This window comes from Copadichromis virginalis, linkage group LG19 (genome assembly GCF_057382275.1).
Source record: "Copadichromis virginalis isolate Kocher_CV1m ecotype Utaka linkage group LG19, C_Virginalis_male_GT1.1, whole genome shotgun sequence".
NCBI lineage: Eukaryota > Metazoa > Chordata > Actinopteri > Cichliformes > Cichlidae > Copadichromis > Copadichromis virginalis.
In genome coordinates, this window is record NC_140636.1 from 24,318,731 (window position 1) to 24,334,708 (window position 15,978).

Genomic DNA, 15,978 nt, shown 5'->3' on the forward strand with positions numbered 1-15,978 from the left:
AACTTGTTCAACATGTATTCTTTTCATTGTACAGGTAATTTTACTAATTTAGGCAATTAAGTAATTGGAGGAATACTATAACTATTATATATATATATAATAGCCAGCCAGTAGTTCATTTTAACTATTTTTAACTGTTAACCATTTCTATAAAGATTTAAATAGTTGTTGTTTTTTTAAAGAACATTCCTGGTTTCAAAATTCTTAGGTTTTGGGTTTTTGTTTTTTTTTGTTATTGGGTTGTTTTTTTTAAATAATAAAACTAGTTATAAAATCCACTTTCCGAATAACCAAAGTGTTAAACAGCAACAGACTTTCTTATTTAATGCGGCATGCATTTGCAGCATCTGTTTCCGATGAAAATATCCTTTAAATCTTTAACATAGCCACTCGTTGTTCAGTGCATCTGCGGGCTAGTGCATCCTCACCAGTGCAGGTTTATGCTTGTTGCTGGGACATTCTCTTCAGTAATCTGAGAGCAGGCTGTTTTCTCTGCAGTTCTTTTTTTCAATGCAGAGAGAGGCGGGCTGAGCCGGGCCGGGTCAGCTGGCTCATATGGCTTCATGTGATTCTGCAGGGAGGTGTTAATCTAAGAGGAAAGAGTTTTTCCAGCATCCAGACTACACCATTTGAGAGCTGACCGCCTTCCGTGGCTCAGCTGAGCTACCGGCCTGTTTTTCTTGTGGGATATCCGTTTCACTCGTGTGGCTCATTCCGGATAGCGACGCGCTGCAGTTCAGATAATGGGAGACACTCAGTCTGCGCAACGTGCGGGCAAGAAGGATGCAGAGGAGGAGGAGGAGAGCGCAAAAGTGAATGATGTTCAAACTGTGCAGGATACTGAAGACAAGGTAACATATCCCAAGAGCCCCAAATTCTTCCTTTATGGCTGTATTAACTTTGCAACAAGGATTTAGCCTGTCCTCTTTTCCAATCAGTGGTTTTCATTTGATTCATTATGGTGACAGAGAACAAACAGTAGGCGCTTTGAAAGATTAAAAAAATGCTGAGGCTGGATTTTGTTGTTGTTATCAGGACGGTGCACACGCTGCATGCCAACACATCAATTAACGTCAGAATAAAAGGAAAGTCCTTGTCCCTTCAAAGCGGATGAGTGCATCCAGCAATACTGGGACACTGACGAGCAATGTGATTATTTTTAAGCTTTTCTGTAACAGGAAGCATTATTGATTGCTTTATATATTGTGCTGGGTGCACAACAGCCTAGTGTCATTTCTCCTTAGACATAAAGACAAAGAAAATAAAAGGGGAAAAAGTCTTATATGTGATGCATTTCATATGTATATATGTCCCACATTGACTGAAACTCTTTTTGGCCCCATTTTCCTTATACAGCAAGATTTGCAAAATTGGAAAAAGAATAATAATTGTAAATCATAGCCTGAGTCTTACAACACAAAACTTAAACCATTTACTGTAAAAGTTGTTGTTGTTGTTAAATGGATTGTGTGCAGTGCCTCATGTTGCAATTGTGAGTAAATTTAATGGCCCTTGACTGCTGGCTTTTGGCTCTTGAGGCTACCTGATAACTTACATAGTATTACTCTTCTGAATAGTCGTTTTTCACTATTTCATTGATGGCGCAGAGGTTTTCATTTACTGTAGATGAAAGAGGAAACAGCATGGAGGAATGATGACCTTTCATTCTTGGAGTGAACCAAATAAAGCCCATGGGAGAGATGGAATTTCTCCCCTGCTGGACTAAGCAGAAAACAACATTGATTATTAGTGTACAACATTATAACAGCTCATGCCGATGAGGATGTCAATTAGCACTGTCCTGTAAGAATCAGTAGAGAAATTGATGCTTTTTCTTGGCGATGTTGTGTTGATTTGATGCTATATTCGAGCATGCTGATTGTTATTAAGGTGGAGACATGACACTGCTGGAAGAAATCATGTGCTTAAGCTTGGAAGTGGGGTGTTAAAAAGAAAGAAAAAACACTAATCCCAATAAGTTGTATTTAAATTGTGATAATGGGAGTTGATGATGATTATGGCCTTTAACTATCTAAAACTAGGTTGTTTTGCCTTCAGTTGTTATTATTTTCGGGCTCTTGGAGAGCTCGGATAGTCAGTTTAAATTCAGTTTAAATTAGATAAAGCACTTAAAATAAGGCAACATTATAACATGAGTAAAAAGATAAGCAAAACTCTGTACATCTAATAAATTGGTTTAAAAAGTTGAAAAATAAGCTTAACTTGGAAATAATATTACCGTCTGATGTATTTACAGTTGTTTATTTAGGTTTCTTCGGCACACTATTGGGTGCAGTTAAGTTTCTTATTCCCTAAACCCTGCTCAGACATTCCCAACTAATCTGACTCATGGATTTAGGATTGGAAAAATCAGGAGCGTTGACTCTAAGGCTGCCACAAAACCTAGCCAATAGTAACTGGTCTATACTGTTTCTATAGGTCTTTGGCATCCCTGTTAATTACAGATGGAAATTCTTCAGAGGTTCAAACTAGACTTGTTAAATTTTTTTCGTGCCATGCACACATGAGCAGAGATTTATTGTACATTCAGTTTTGTGCTTTTTTTCAGCCTCTCAAAACCAATGGGCAGATCTCTGAGATAAATGGAAAAGCAGACAGCTCTATAGCAGCACTCAATGGTCACTGCAAAGACGAGATTTCTGCAGAGGGTGGGTATTCATAATTTGTGTATTTCTGCCAGCATGGTTTCAATAGAAGCGCAAGTTGTTGGGTTCTAAGTGAAAGAATCTGTTAGCACACTAGGCCGATTTTTCAAAAGTATTTTAATGATTAATTTAATTGTTGATTTAACTATCCTTTCCTCAGACAAAGATGTTGCAAAGACAGAAAAGTCCCCTAAAGAAGAAAAAACTCCAGTGGAAAGTGTTGACATCAATGCAAAGACATCACCAGATGAAGCTGATGCAAATGAAGTTGAAAAAGTAGAAATTATCGAAATGGAAGAGAAGCAAAATGACATCAATGAAAGTTTTAGAAATTTTTTCAGCAACATTGGTTTGAAATCGACAGTTAAAAAAGGCTCTGGTGAAGAGGCTGAAACAGATGTGCCCGAGGAACTACCAAACATACCAGAGGAGGTCAAAGATAATGCACAAGAGGTCAAAAGTGAAAATGAGGAACAGAGTGTGGATGTAAACACAGCACAGGAAGCAAATGAATATGATTCAACAACATGTCCCAGTCTGACAGATGGAACATCAGAGAATATTGCAGAAAATGCAGACATAAAGAAAACAGAAATCAAAGAGGAAGCTGAGCGTGATAATGATGATGCAAGAACAACTTCACCTGCTGTAAATGAAGATGGACACCAGGATACCACACAGGAACTGCATCCAGCATCACCAATGATTACTGAAGAAAAGGTGGTTGAATCTCCATTAAAAAGGTTTTTTACCACAGGAATCTTTTCTAGTCTACGGAAGAAAAAGAAACTTGCAGAAGATGAGGTGACCGAGAAAGAACTGGTGGATATGGGGGAAAACGAGATTGCTGAAATAGCAGAGCAAGCAGTGGAAGAACAGGATAAGGAGGAGATTACTCTTGATACTGAGGCAGCTACAACTGAGAAAGGACTTGGAGAAGCTAAGATCGTGCCTGCAGTAACCACTCAGGATGATGTTAAACCACCTTCCATGAAGAGATCAGATGGTGAGGGTGAAATACTAAACTCTCAAGAAAAAGAAAAAGTTCAGGCGAGTCCACTGAAGAAGCTAATGTCAGGCTCTAGTTTCAGGAGTCTTTCCAAAAAACAGAAAACAAAGAAATCAAGTGACACAAAGATCACTGACTCTCAAGAACAAGTCTCTGATCAGCTGCTGTCTTCAACAGAGTCAGCTGAAAATCAGAAAGACGAAAGTCCTGCACAGCCCTCTGCCCCGGCAGCAGAAGAAGAGGACAGTGCATGGGCAACCTTCAAAAAACTTCTGACTCCAAAAAAACGTAACAAGACGCCTTCATTGAGCAATGAACAGGCACAAATCTCAGGTTCAGTAGATGAGGCTAAACCAAGTGAAGGGGGGGAAATATCAGATCACAGCACAGAAGAAGGGAAAAAAAGGAAAGACTCATCTGTGTCATGGGAAGCTGTTTTGTGTGGATCTGGAAGGAGAAAAAGCCGAAAATCATCAGACTCAGAAGAAGAAACACCCCCAAATAGCAAGCAAGACAGTGGACTTAAACAAGGTGCAGAATCACCACTAGAAAGATCTAACGAGGCCCAAGAAATTAAAGAAGGAAGTCCTCCAGAGAGTGATGGGGAGTCAACATGGAAATCGTTTAAAAAACTTGTCACCCCCAAAACAAAAGCCAAGGATCTGGATGAAAGCAAAGATATCATTCCTTCTGACAATGATGTTACTCAACCTGAGTCCACATTTTCTATTAAGAATCTCCTACCTGGAAGAAAAAAGAGAAAGCCTGCTGAAACGCTAGAACAAGTATCTTTAGATGAAGCTGACAAGGAAGCTTCAGGTGATGAAGACTCTGAGACTCCAGCTGTGATTCCACTGTCAGAGTTTGCAGATGAAATGGGAGAAACCAAGGCAGATGTAGAAAGTTACATACCAGAAGTAACAGACAATGAAGTCCAGCAGGACTCCACTCCACCTTGTGATAGTCTTCCACTCGAAACACAAACGTCCCAAGACAATGAGGAAGCTTTAGAAAATGAGGTTCCTAAAACACTGGCTACACCTGCTCCAGTTGAAGAACCAGATGACCTTACAGAATCAATCAGTAAACACCAACAACTCAGTGATATTCCAGAGGAGGGAGTACTTACAGAGACCATGGCCACTCCGGCTTCAGGCATTGAGGAAGCAGCAAGAGATGACACTATAGCAGAGGACCTGGTAGAGATCACATCTGAAGCCATAACAGCTCCAGAGCCTGCTGATGTTACTGTGACAGATGAAACTGAGATGATCTCTGCAGTTTCCCAGTTATCAGACTCTTCAAAAACATCTGGTAATGCAACACCTGTCCCAGCTGAATACAGTGTCAACAACACAGAGTTGTTGCTAGAACAAGTTGCTGAAACCATCTCTGTAAGCACACATGTAGTCCCAGTGACTTTAGAGGAGCCAAGTTCAGAAAGAATAGTTAGTTCTGTCTCGCCTCAATTACTTGAAACATTTGAAAAAGAACAGCCGAAAATCCTGGAAATACACAAAGGATCAGATGAAACAGTGGTAAACGCAGAGCTAAATGCTGAACCAATTGATGCAATTAATGAAGTTGAGGCAACAGCCCAAACAGAGAGCATACCTGATGTTAACAAAGCTGTTTCAACAGAGATTGTATCTGAGATTGTATCTGAGGAGATTGACAATGCAGAAGTCACTGAAGATGAAGTTCATGAGGTCAGTGTTACACAGGTGCAAGAAAGCATGAAAGAATTAGAAGTTACTGATGACAGCCAACATGTGCCAGAATGCATTTCTGAAGAAAAGGAAGAGTTACCTCAGGAGACATTACCTGAAAGTGATGAAGTTGCTCCAGATAAAGGTTCTCTAGTTGTGGCAGATCAAGTAGAAGAAGATGCCTCAAAAACTGAGGCTCAAGAAGCAGAGTCAGCTCTTTTTGTGGCTGATGAAAATAAAGATGGAAGCATCAAGCAAGAAGCCCAAAGTTTGTTCTCCATGGGGGATCAGATCAATCAAAATATTACTGAGCAAAGTCAAATTGAAGCTGAACCTTCTGTGGTGGTGGATGAGTTGGAAGCACTGGAAAATGTAGAAAAAGATGTAAAAGCTTCAGAAGAGGATACTGTTCAGTCACTTGAAGACGAAGCACCACACTTAGATGACATACCAGCAACAGAAATAGTTACAGACGATTCCAAGCAGACAGAGCATCTTGCTGAAGTGACTGTTGAACCAGAAGATAGACAAACACAGACTGAAGCTCCAAAAACAGAGGATGATGAAGTGAAAGATGTAGTGGAAGTTGAGCAAAAAGCCACAGCAACTGCAGAAGAGGACAAAGTTCAATCACCTGAAGAAGAAGCACCGGCCTCAGAAGATGTTCCACCAGCAGAAAGTATATTTGAATCCAAACCGATAGGAGAGCATCTCACTGAAGATGAAGTTTCCATTGAGCCAGAAACTAAAGAGACACAGTCTGAAATTTTTGAAGTTACAGAAGTGCCAGAAGGTATTCAAGCCACAGCATTACAATCAGAAGAGGATAGTATTCAAGAAGAAATACAGCGCTCACAGGACATTCAGTCTGCTGAACCAGTAACAGATGAATCCAAACATACAGGGGAACATCTCATTGAAGTGACCGATGAGCCAGAAACTAAAGAGCGACAGTCTGAAGTTTCTGAAGTTACAGAGGTGCCAGAAGATGTTGAAGCCATAACATTTGAATCAAAAGAGGACAACATTCAAGAAGAAATACAACCCTCACAGGACATTCAGCCTGCTGAACCAGTAACAGATGAAAACAAACAGACATCAGAGCATCTCACTGAAGGTGAAGTTTCTAATGAGCCAGAAACTAAAGAGCCACAGTCTGAGGTTTCCGAAGTTACAGAGGTGTCAGAAGGCGTTCAAGCCACAACATTGGAATCAAAAGAGGACAGTGTTCGAACAGAAATACAACCTTCAGAGGACATTCGGTCTGCTGAACTAATAACGGGTGAATGTAAAGAGTTAGCAGAGAATCTCATTGAAGTGACTGATGAGATTAAAAAAAAAGAACCACAGCCTGAAGTTTCCAAAGTTCCAGAGGTACCAAAACTTCTTCAAGCCACATCACTGCATTCAAAAGAAGATAGTGTTCAAACAGAAATACAACCTTCAGAGGACATTCAGTCTTCTGAACCAGTAACAGATGAAAACAAACAGACAACACAACATCACACTGAAGTGGCCGATGAGATTCAAAACAAAGAATCACAGCCTGAAGTTCCAGAAAAGGTAGAAGCTGTACAAGCAGCCATATTAGATTTAGAAGAGGGGAGTGGTCAGTCATGGGAGAAAGAAGTAATATCAGAGGATGTTCCACATGCAGAAAAAGATCAGCCCCAAGAGGCTAAAATGTTACCAATCACTGAAGATAAAGGTGAAGCACTGGATGATTCCATAACCAAGGATGTTCAAGAACCAGCAGTGTTACAAGTGGTACAAGTCGTCACATTAGATTCAGAGGAAGGTCAACCTCAAGGAACTGAAGATGAGGTGATATCCAAGGATATGGGGGCAATGGAAACAGTTACAGGTGAACCCAAGCAGAAAGCAGTTGACCTAATGGAACCAGAAGCATCACTGCCTGATGCAGAAAACAATGTTCCTGCAACTGACCGTGAAGCATCCAAGTCTGCAAATGCAGTTGCATCAAGTGTTGAGGTGTTTAGCACTCAGGAGCTTGAAACTGAAGCATTGCTAGAAGATGTTCCGAAACCAGACACTGACCGCATTACAGATGAAACTGAGAAAAAACAACCAGGCCAGGATTTAGAAATAAACAAAGATCAGAAAACCGAAAGCATTCCACAAAATGATCAAGCTGAACACGAAGATAGAAAAGGTGAAGCTTTGGAAGAAATGGTACCAGCTGCTTATGTGCCTTCTGCAGAACAAGAAGAAGAACAAGCAAGTAATGATCAGGTCCATTGTGAGACTTGTGTTGACAGTGCTGAAGCTTCAGAAGAACCCAAATATGACGAGGATGTTAGTACAGCCCAAGTAAGTGTTGATGGAGAAAAAGCTGGTGAACTTCAAGGCACTGAGGTAATCACTGCTGCCACTGAGCACGCTGTAGTGATGCAAGTAATAACATGTAATCTAAAAGATGTTTCAGCAGTAATACCTGATGTTTTGATTGAGGAAACAACTGAGATTCGAGAACACTTGATAGAAAGAAAAGCAAGTGTGATGGAGGACACTTTTGAGAGCACAACACCATTAGAGAAGAACAATGTCATTAACACAGCAGAAGAAGGCAGTGTGGTTGTTATGATGCATGTTCCATCACTAGAGTTTGACGACAATCACAGATTCCAAGTGCAAGTGGTGGATGTTGATATCAATTCAGCAGAGAATATCATCAACACAATGATTGAGGTAGGGGTTACAGAAGCCAAAGAAGTTATTGATGTTTGTCATGAAAAAGTAGAAAATCTATCTGCCTCTACTGCAATCAAAGAGGAAGTGAATAACGAGGAAAACAATCGAACTGTTCAAGAAGTTATTCAATATGTAAAGGGGAATTTACCAGAGCCCACTCCTGAATCTGTGCCAGATAAGTTGGAACAAGAAGTTATAAAACAACCAGATATTAGCGAGACAGTTCAAAGTGCACCAAGTGAACCAGAGGATGAAAAAATGATGGACAGTTCTGGGGAGCTCATAGAAGAAGAGGATGAAGGACATGGGATCCCAGCTGAGCAGAAAGAGTCTGAGGATCAATTGCGAATTTCTGATTTAGGTTTAGATATCTCTACCCATGATCACACAGAGGATCTGGAAGAAACTCAAGCTGAGCAGCAAAAATCAGAGGTATGTGTGACAGCGGAGGATGCAACATCTGAAGAATTAGCTAAGAAGAAAGATGGCGATACCACCACAGAAGCACAAAAACTACAAAGTACACAAAGCCAGATTGTTACACCAAATAACACAGGATTAGTAGCCCCCCAGAACACGGGTATGATCTCGTCAATAGGTAATGTAGAGTCTCCTTCAAGCCTGTCCTTAGAATTCAAACTTAACATACAGTTTGGGCAGCTAAAGGCACCAGCATCCCCACCACCTTCTGCAGAACCTGTGAAACAGCTTAATGTGTCCGAAGTTGCTGTTCAGGCAGTAGAAGCAGTGGAACCTACAAACCTGATAAATGCAATGCAAAGAGCTGAGAGCGAGAAACAAATGGAGCTAATGGAAGTCGCTATTCAGACAACAGAAATCACTGAATCAGAAGCTGTGGTCTCCCATCAGCCTAAACTTCAGGACGTTGCTGTTCAAGAAATGGAAACAACACAACCAGCAGAACAAGCTGAATCAGAGGAACCAATAATCTCCAAAATCCAGGCAGCAGAAACCACCAAACCGCTGAAGCAAATCACAGAGAAAGCAGAAAAATTAGATTTAACTGAAAGAGCTAAGATATCAAAACAGCCAGTACTACAGGCTGTTAGCATCCACACAATAGAAACAATAGAACCAGTGGAACAAATTCAGTCAAAGCAATCGATAATACCAGACATTCAGGCCACACAAACGACAGAACCTGTGATGCAAAAAGAGAAACGAGGCCTGTTGATCAGTCATCCTGCAGTCTTCAAGGCTCGTAGCAAAGAAAAAACAGCAGAGGAGCCCATTAAACAAATAGAGGAGGAAAATGATGACGTGTGGCTGGATGCTGAGGAAGACATTTACACCCAAGAGGAAAAGGGGGCATCCCACATCAAAGTGGAAGAACCCACGGAGCCTCAAGCTGGAAGTGCACATGAGGGAAGAAGGAGGGAAGAAGATCCTGAATCTGAGTTTGAAATGGCACCTGATACCAAGAGTGAGGATGAGGAATATCATCAGAGATTGCATGAAACAGGAGGAATAGGTGAAATTGAGAGTGAAGGTGAAGATTTTGCTGTTGCCCTGGAGTACCCAGTAATCACAACATGTGTCACTCAGGCAGAATGGGATTAACCTAACCCAGCTCAAGTGTTACTAAGTGGTAAGCCACATCTTATTCTGTATATTTTCACAATCAATTTCAATTAAACGTATGCCCTTTTTTGTATTTCTTTTTGTAGGTGGAACAATCAAAAAGTAAAAGGAAGAAAGCTTCATAAAGCCATCAAAGCCTTTTATTTCACATTATGTTGCACCAAAATATTCTGATATTTATTAGCGAAACTAGCCTTAATTGCTAAGATTATCTTATTATTATACAGTATATGACTTAAGAGAGTGTTTTGGAAAGTGTGCATTGAAAAAAAAGGTTAATCTTCTCAGGGGGCTTGAATTGTGATTTTTGAATGATTTTAGAAGTGTGACAATGAGCTATTTTACCACGCAGGGGCCTCAGTAAATTTAACTACCTGTTTGTCATGTAATGCAACTTCATTGCTAATTTTGTCAGGTCTCTCCACTCATAATTCATACATTATTATGCCTAAGTTTTTGAATAGAATGTATATGTCAGTAAGTCAATAAGAATATCATAATATATTTGTTGAATCTTTTCACCTTTTATGGTAAAAAGCTTAAAAAACGTTCAGGTGTTATTCACAGACCACATTAAATCATGATGTATGTTACCAGTTACAGCACATAGAAACACCTTTTTATAAAAATTAGCAAAATGTAGATATTTCCACAACACATTTATTTGCAATTAGTATTTCACTTATGCCACATGATTTAAAAAGTCAGACCTGAACATACTGAGGATATATATATATATATATACATATATTATTATTATTATTATTATATGTGATCTTGTACATAATGAATATTTTAGTGATTAGAATTTTTACTGTGAGCAGTTCGAAAATATAAGCATGGTGAGAGCATGGCATGAAGCAAGGTGCGACAGTGTTTAATTTAAAGCTCAACTTAATTAAATACGCAGTTAATCCAATTTTAATCAGCAGTGCCTTAAGCAACCATGTTTACTCAAACTTTTCTGTTCTCCTGTTCTTTAACAGGCTGTTTCTACCACTGAAAAAAATAAAAAGTGGAAATTTTGATTGTCTCAAAATTTCAAGTTAAGCTGAGAATTTGAGATACTAACCCTGAATTTAGACTTAGAGACAGGAAAAAAAAAAATCTAAGTGCCAGAAACAAGCCTCCTCACTAAGCTTGATGCCTGAGGCTCAGTAATCAAACTGCAACAGTGAGAGAAATAAGCTTGTGAAAAGGTATTTATGTTAGCTGTATGCTTTTACTTTGAAATCTCATTTCCATTACTGCCTGTTATGGACAATCCTTGCTTGTCTGATGTCACTAATATTGATTTATGTGTATTTATATGTTTTCTGATATATTTACCAGTGTTTAATTAATAAAAACTATTTTATTTGAATAAATTAATACATATAAATTAAAAGTACTTCAGTAATTATTTGTTTACTGCAAAAGAAAAGAAATCTGTTAATAATGTTTAACATCCAAACACAGAAATATTGAACATAAATACTTTATTCCCATCTTTTATAACAGAGTTACAGTTGGTGTTTGGGACTCAGTAAATCTGGATGCATTTCTACATCCCCCCCCCTTCTTTTTTAAATCAGCTGCAAGATCAGTGTCAAGGTGTGGGAGTCCCTGCCTTCCCATGCAAATAAGACCTTTTAAAAATGCATCTTTGACACTGACAAGAAAACATAGATGCTTTCTCATGACGTAAAAAGAAAATTAAGAACATAAAGACAAAAAAAGTCCCAAAACATAAAGGTCAGATCATCACAAAAGATTAAAAATCTTTTTTTGCCTACTTTGATTTTTCTTTGTTTGTTTTTTTTCACAGTAATAAAGAACAAATGTGTGTAAAATACTGCTCCCGCCCGCAGCCAAGATCCTCAGTAACAATTTGTGAAATTCTTGATTTAAAAATAATTCATGGTTTTCAGAAAGTTGCTGATGTAACACATGAAGAGTAAATACATTCAGCGTGATCTAGGTCCCCTTCATGACTCAGTGCCTTCGCACAGTGCAGCATTCTTCTTTCATAGCTGCTTGTGCCCTTTTTAGAGTTGTTGTAGCTTCAGAGCAGCAATTTAGAAGATCATTTTTGCGAGTTCAAACATAACCTACAAGAGAAACAAATGAGATGCACTCATTATTAAACATCTCCCTGTTTTTTTAAAGCATGAATAAAGGTTTGTTTTAAAAATGCTGCATTCTTTGAGGCTTCTTGCTTGACCTCTTTTACCTCAATCGTAATCAGGATGACTATCATCCACTCCAACCTCAAGCTGTGCTTCTCACTCAGGTGGCTCCTCATCAAGTCTGTCAGCTGCGTGCAATGTTCCAGCTTCTCATTCACAACCTAAAATGAGATAGATTATGAAGCTACCTGGGCAAAAAAAATGATTGAGTGTTAACACAAAGACCCAGCAGCGATAGTTTATCCTTTACATTGACTCTGCGGTTGATGCTGAGGAACTGGCACGTCTTATCGTAGAGTTTTTCTAGGTTTTCTCTGTCCCAGTAGAAATCAGGCGTGAGGAGAAGGTCAGATCTCAGGTTTATACAGTGTCTGTCAAAGCAGAGTGTAAATAAAAATACTAAAGTACGGTAATACTAGAAAAGCAAACAAACAGCAGTTTTTGCATTTAGAAATAACATGTATAATTACACAAAACTCAAGGTGTATTACTTGCTCATAAATAGTGAATACAAAAATAGAAAGGCTGTACTTTCCTGAATTTACCTTAATGTGAAAAGCTCTCCTATCTTCTGCATAACCTCTGCAGAGGACAACTTGACTCTTTTCCCAGACTTGAGTGTCTGGGTGGGAAAGGAAAAAAAAATTAGCATGCTGGCATTAGCATTTTAGAAAAATGCTAATGCCACGTGCATCTCCTAACACACAAACAACCATTATAAATAATCAATTATTCATTCTTGCTGTTAATTGTCCACTGTACCTCTGGAATTGATTGAATGGACTCTACAAAGTTGTCTAATGCTACCTCCCATATTGCCAACTTCACTGGAAAAGAAAGCAAAGAGAAAAGGTTAGCAGTGTTCACAGGAAACAAATAAATTTTTTATGATTCAGACTGGAAATACAGCTTCTCACCAGACAAACAAAGTGCATTTGAAAATGCAAATTTCTCCAAAACAGCTTCCTCTTGATCCATATCGTCACTCAGAATAAAGTTGCCACGCTCAAGCTTTGTATTTCCCCTGAGGTGGAAAAAAGTGTCTGTTTAGAAACGTTACAGAGTCTGAAAGTACTAACAAAACAAAGCTTGAGGCTCATCGTACTCTCCCACAGTGTAGTTAATCTCCTCATTTTCCCAGTGGACTAACGCTACTTCATAAGGCTGGATCTCATGGTGTTCCAGGATTCTCAAAATGTTTTTCATCTGTAAAGACCGAGGGGAAATTACAGAGTTTAACAATAGTATAGTAGAAAAGTGAACTGGAAATTAGATTAACTGCATTAATGGTGATGTTTGCTTACCGTTTTCTCCTCGACATTCCAGAAAACTACTGAGCCTTCTCTAAAAATTTAGAAAGTGGAACAAGTCAGTGTTTAGCCCTTCCTCTCATGTTACAAAACAAACTATCAGTTCAAGGTAATCATGAGGCAAGCAGTCAAACAAAAACTCTAGCTGAACAAAACAACTTTTAAACTTAGAAACTTTAGACTGAGATCAGGCATTATGGGGCCAAAGAAAAAAGCAGCTGTACTAAAGAAGTATTAGTAACTACACTGCTGAAAAATGCTAAAGGAATGCTTGATTGTCAGCGTATAACAAAAAAGTCAGCTAAACTTCAGGGATAGCAACCTGTAAGTTAGAAAGCATAAACTATTAAGACTCAGTTTCACCTGCTCTGGTGCAAATCAAAGGGACAACAGGTGCAGGGGAAGACAACAACAAGACAACCCCCCAAAAAGGGAATGGTTGCCACAGACCGTTTCTATCTCCTTGTCCTTGCTACCACTAGTAACATGAGACACTATCACCATCTCAGCCAGGTTGCACAAATAGTCCAACTCCTCCAGGATGGCAAATCCACACGTGCCATGGCAACAAAGTTTGTGCCTCTCAGCACAATCTCAAGAGTGTGGTGGAGATACCACAGGGAGATACCACAGCAGCAGGACCAGTATCTGCTCCTTTGTGAGAGGAAGAACGGGAGGTGGCCTACAAAACCTCATGTGCATGTTTTAGATCAAACTGTCAGAAACAGACTCCATGAAGGCGGCATGAGGGGCTGACATCCATCAGTGGGACCTGTGTTCACATACCAGCAACATGCAGATCGAATAGCATTCACTAGTGATCAACAAAACCAAAAGGTCCATCAGTGGGGCTGCATTCTCTTTACAGATGAGAGCAAATTCACACTGAGCATATGTGGCAGGTAAGAGTCTGGAGATGCTGTGGCGAACGTTATGCTGCATGCAACATCCAGCATGAATGGTTTAGCAGGAGGTCAGTGATTGTCTGAGGAGGCATATCCTTGGAGGATTACATAGACCTTCACAGCCCTCCCTGACTGCTTAGACACAATGCAGTGGGGCCTGGCCTCACGTGGCAAGAGCATCAACAATTTTAAAAAGCACCACTGATTAGCCTTGTGTAATCCAATCGACAATCTCAGCAATTGCATGTTTAGATTTGTGTGTGCATCTGATGCTGAGAAATAGATCACTGATATAGGCATACAGGCAAACCAAGGTACGCCTGTATCACCGAGTACTGACCAAACCAATTATCAATAATCCTCAAATTAAGCCATATTTTTGACAATGTTTGAACAGAACTGACCTTTCTACAACAAAATAATACCATTGGAGACAAAGTCTAAACCAAAGCGCATCAGCATTACCTGAAGAAGAAGATTTGTGCATTATCATCTGGTTTTGCAGCCATGTCTGTGCTTATCACCAGAACATTCGAGGCATCTGAAAATAAAAACACGACGATCATGAAAGCCATCACTAATAATCTAATGCACAGCTGTATGACCTTTTCACTCATACCTCTGGGCAAATCTATCTCATGGAAGCCGTGGTTTATCAAGTCGTGAGAAAGTGTTGGCAAATGATACTGATCTGCTGTTGCAAAAGCAATGCACTGCATCATATCCTATGGAGACAAACAATTGAATCAACACATAAAACAATACCAGGCGCAGCTAAATAAAACATTTCACTACACTAAAGGGTAAATCACCTTGTCTTCACTGAGGGAAGGCTGGTTGGCTCTGGACGGCTGCTTCGTCCGTGGTCCCTTGGGTGCCCTCTTCCCAGGCACTGTGGCTGGTTTCAAACCTGGTTTCAACACTGACTTTACGAGGTTGGTTGAATACAAACTTGTTTGTCCTCTTGCACAGTTTGAAAGTCTCCCAGGGTCAGTCAAAAACCCACTGCTAAGACTTTTACATCCACTCAAAGCAGGCAAAGAAACATGTCTTTTCTGCTCGTGCTGCTGATGAATATAGTTTAAATGGCAGGTCCTGGAAAAGCTCCACGGAGCACAGTGAGTCCTGGCCGAAGTTAAAACGCAGCCTGATCTGCTCCCTGCATGCAGCTGGGCTCCCAGTCTGGACCACAACGTCCGGAGAAGCATCTTCCATTCACACTCACCTACAAATAACCTGCTGCCAAAGGAAAGTGCCTTTAGGTGACTGGAAGCACAGAACTATGTTAAACAAACAGATCAACTTAGCTAATGGACGTATAGTTATATTGTTACACGTTAAATCTAAAGTATAGACAACAACAGGAATCAAAAGTGCATCAGCAAGCAAAACACTCGTATATCCTGCAAACTAATTAGGATAATACATTCAGCAGTACTGCGGCTCCATGCCTGGAGCTAACTTCTGTATACATGCCAGCCGCAGACAATTCAGTGAGTAGAAAACGTCCGTTTCTTCGCTTACCAGGTTAGAAAAAACAAAATACGGTGTTAAATTAATTCACAAATTCCAGCTACCTTCAGTGTTTACAGTCTTGCATACATTCAAAGGCGGCGTGTTTGTTCCTCGTCGCTTGTTTCCTGCTCGAAGTGACGCAATACAAGTAGTCACATTAAGCTCTCAGCTCTGACTTGAAGGTAGAGCGTTTCCATTTTAAGCTGAACTATATTACTTACTAAAACTTCAAAACACAGCAGGAAGTACCTTAAAAATACTCAGTCGTTTATATTTAGACAAACTCGATCAGTTTATGAGTGGAAAATGTCCGGTAAGTGAAGCTCATACTGGGATTGAGCAGAAGGGCTACCTGACAGTCTAAACTCAGGGGTAACGTGGT

At 39.8% G+C, this 15,978-nt stretch overlaps 2 protein-coding genes across 5 annotated transcripts; one reads left to right on the forward strand and one right to left on the reverse strand.

Moving 5' to 3' along the window:
- The first annotated feature begins 743 nt into the window (after nucleotides 1-743).
- Nucleotides 744-10,826, forward strand: akap12a (A kinase (PRKA) anchor protein 12a). Its single transcript, XM_085440975.1, has 4 exons — nucleotides 744-851; nucleotides 2,570-2,669; nucleotides 2,827-9,705; nucleotides 9,785-10,826. Exons 1-3 carry the CDS (start codon nucleotides 744-746, stop codon nucleotides 9,675-9,677), a joined length of 7,059 nt encoding a protein of 2,352 aa, XP_085297101.1. The 3' UTR covers nucleotides 9,678-9,705; nucleotides 9,785-10,826.
- A 333-nt stretch (nucleotides 10,827-11,159) lies between these two features.
- Nucleotides 11,160-15,719, reverse strand: rmnd1 (required for meiotic nuclear division 1 homolog). Of its 4 annotated transcripts, none has more exons than XM_085441401.1 (12): nucleotides 15,659-15,719; nucleotides 14,894-15,317; nucleotides 14,701-14,806; nucleotides 14,547-14,622; nucleotides 13,171-13,210; nucleotides 12,972-13,072; nucleotides 12,784-12,890; nucleotides 12,629-12,693; nucleotides 12,412-12,488; nucleotides 12,117-12,237; nucleotides 11,911-12,027; nucleotides 11,160-11,788 (listed from the first exon to the last, which is right to left on the reverse strand). In XM_085441401.1, exons 2-12 carry the CDS (start codon nucleotides 15,287-15,289, stop codon nucleotides 11,756-11,758), a joined length of 1,239 nt encoding a protein of 412 aa, XP_085297527.1. In that variant the 5' UTR covers nucleotides 15,290-15,317; nucleotides 15,659-15,719; the 3' UTR covers nucleotides 11,160-11,755. The 4 variants fall into 4 exon arrangements, with proteins under 4 accessions (XP_085297527.1, XP_085297524.1, XP_085297526.1 ...); XM_085441398.1 differs by having other exon boundaries at nucleotides 14,894-15,320; XM_085441400.1 differs by having other exon boundaries at nucleotides 15,606-15,719.
- Nucleotides 15,720-15,978: the final 259 nt, after the last annotated feature.